The 1734-nt window shown below is 38.5% G+C and overlaps 1 protein-coding gene across 1 annotated transcript; it reads right to left on the reverse strand.

Annotated features, from left to right (window-relative positions):
- Positions 1-327: 327 nt before the first annotated feature.
- Positions 328-1456, reverse strand: LOC134805967 (uncharacterized). The gene is made up of 3 exons (XM_063779144.1): positions 1057-1456; positions 622-762; positions 328-560 (listed from the first exon to the last, which is right to left on the reverse strand). Exons 1-3 carry the CDS (start codon positions 1454-1456, stop codon positions 328-330), a joined length of 774 nt encoding a protein of 257 aa, XP_063635214.1.
- Between the last annotated feature and the right edge of the window lie 278 nt (positions 1457-1734).

Here is a 1734-nt window from a genome sequence, read left to right on the forward strand (position 1 = left end):
GCAAAGAATTGAAAACATAAAACTTTTGATTAAGGCTATATGATCTCCATAATGAAGGTCTAAGTAAACATATCCGACAGGTTGGACTGTGCCGCCCAATCCGCTGACTACTACATTATCGTTATGGATTGGAATATTCTGATTATGTATGTACTTATATTTTATAGCACATATGGTAGAACCCGTGTCAATTAAATATTGAGTCGAAATACCGTTATCAAAAGATAATTCTACATAACTATGTTTCTTATTGTTGTTAGTTAAAATATATTCTTCAGTCAGGAAAAAACTGATTCTCGTTACTATTTGACACGTTACTATCCGTCATTACATGTACTTGCTGTTGACTGCGTATCCCGTTGTTCCTAGCTCTGTTGGAATAGAATTGGAACCTACCTCTATTCTGCTGGTAAGGCCTCGTTGCTCCTCGGGCAGCCGCAGGTTGGAAGCCACGTCCCGTACCTCGCTGTCGGCTACTGAACCCGTACCTTGCCGGTTGCTGGCCGCGTGTTGAGTACGACCTTCCACGGTGTCCCCTAGAGTATGAGGATGATGGGCCCCTGAAATATCTCGAATTATAATTATGATTACGTGCCATTGTCAAAATCCCTTCAGACGTACTTGGACTGGACCGGTCGTAATCGTTGGCAGCTTGAACTGCATCTTTTAGGGTGGTAAAATTCCGCGCAGCGATTATAGTGCTCAGTCTGCGATTTCGCAGCCCATCAGCGAAGCTCTGAATAGCCTGGCGTTCATTTAAGGTGTACGGTGAGTAGACAGACACATGACGTGTTGACCCTAATACTCAACACATGACGTGACGTGTTGACCCTAATACTCAACACGTCATGTGACATTTAAGGTGACATTTAAGAAATAGAAAATATATTTAATATAAAATGATCAATAATTCTAATTACATTTATGTAAAGGTCACCTAAATGCCACTCACGTAGGCCACTAGTATATAAGCACGAATTTACTTAATAAAGAGGTTCAGTATTCAGCAGACTTTCATAGTATTCATTACTACCCGAACGCCCCACATTACAAAGGGTCGCAATACCTTATAATTGTCGGCATTATCACCCGCCTGCGACAAAGTAAGATCGACAAACATTTCTGTTAATTGTTTACCATAGTCATCGATAGACATTTCGTTTTGTTTTAAACTTAAAAGTTGTTTTTGTAACCATGGCACTGACTTTTTTGGTAAAAGTTCATTTTTCATATCCGTGATTAAAGCGTCAACGGTAGTATATTCTGGTAGCAGCTTTAGTTTAGCTGACTGAGAAAGCCTACTCTTTAAGACGAAGGTTACCAGTTTCGTTTTTGAATCGTTATCGAGAAGTGATTGATAATACTCAGTACCGTCAATTAAATTCTGAATTTCATTAATATCATCTTTCATTACTGGTAATAAACTCAAAGCCGTTTTGAAGTTAAATTTCTCCATCTCGGACATATTAGCTTCACTACACAATCCTAAAATGTCTGCATACAATGTATCAAATTGGCTACAATATTTCTTTATAGTTATAAGATCGTCGTTTTTTATAGTCTCTTCAATTTCTTCTAAACTATCCAAAAAACTAGAATAATCAGCATGCACAGCTTGTGCTTCAATCAACTTATTTTTAACAATTTGTCCTACTCGGGTTCCGTCTATTTGGCATAACTTCCGTGACCCGAAACGCATCTGGCATAACCTATTTGGCAGAAATATTTTTCGAC

This window comes from Cydia splendana, unplaced genomic scaffold (assembly GCF_910591565.1).
Source record: "Cydia splendana unplaced genomic scaffold, ilCydSple1.2 scaffold_95_ctg1, whole genome shotgun sequence".
NCBI lineage: Eukaryota > Metazoa > Arthropoda > Insecta > Lepidoptera > Tortricidae > Cydia > Cydia splendana.

What these genes read in the sequence shown, in the direction of transcription:
- LOC134805967 (XM_063779144.1), bottom strand. Translation starts at nt 1,456, where the DNA reads ATGGAGAAATTTAACTTCAAAACGGCTTTGAGTTTATTACCAGTAATG. An exon ending in CAATTATAAGGTATTGCGAC is followed by an intron (nt 763 to 1,056) that starts CCTTTGTAATGT and finishes ACTCACCGTACA; the next exon opens with CCTTAAATGAACGCCAGGCT. An exon ending in TTACGACCGGTCCAGTCCAA is followed by an intron (nt 561 to 621) that starts GTACGTCTGAAG and finishes GAGATATTTCAG; the next exon opens with GGGCCCATCATCCTCATACT.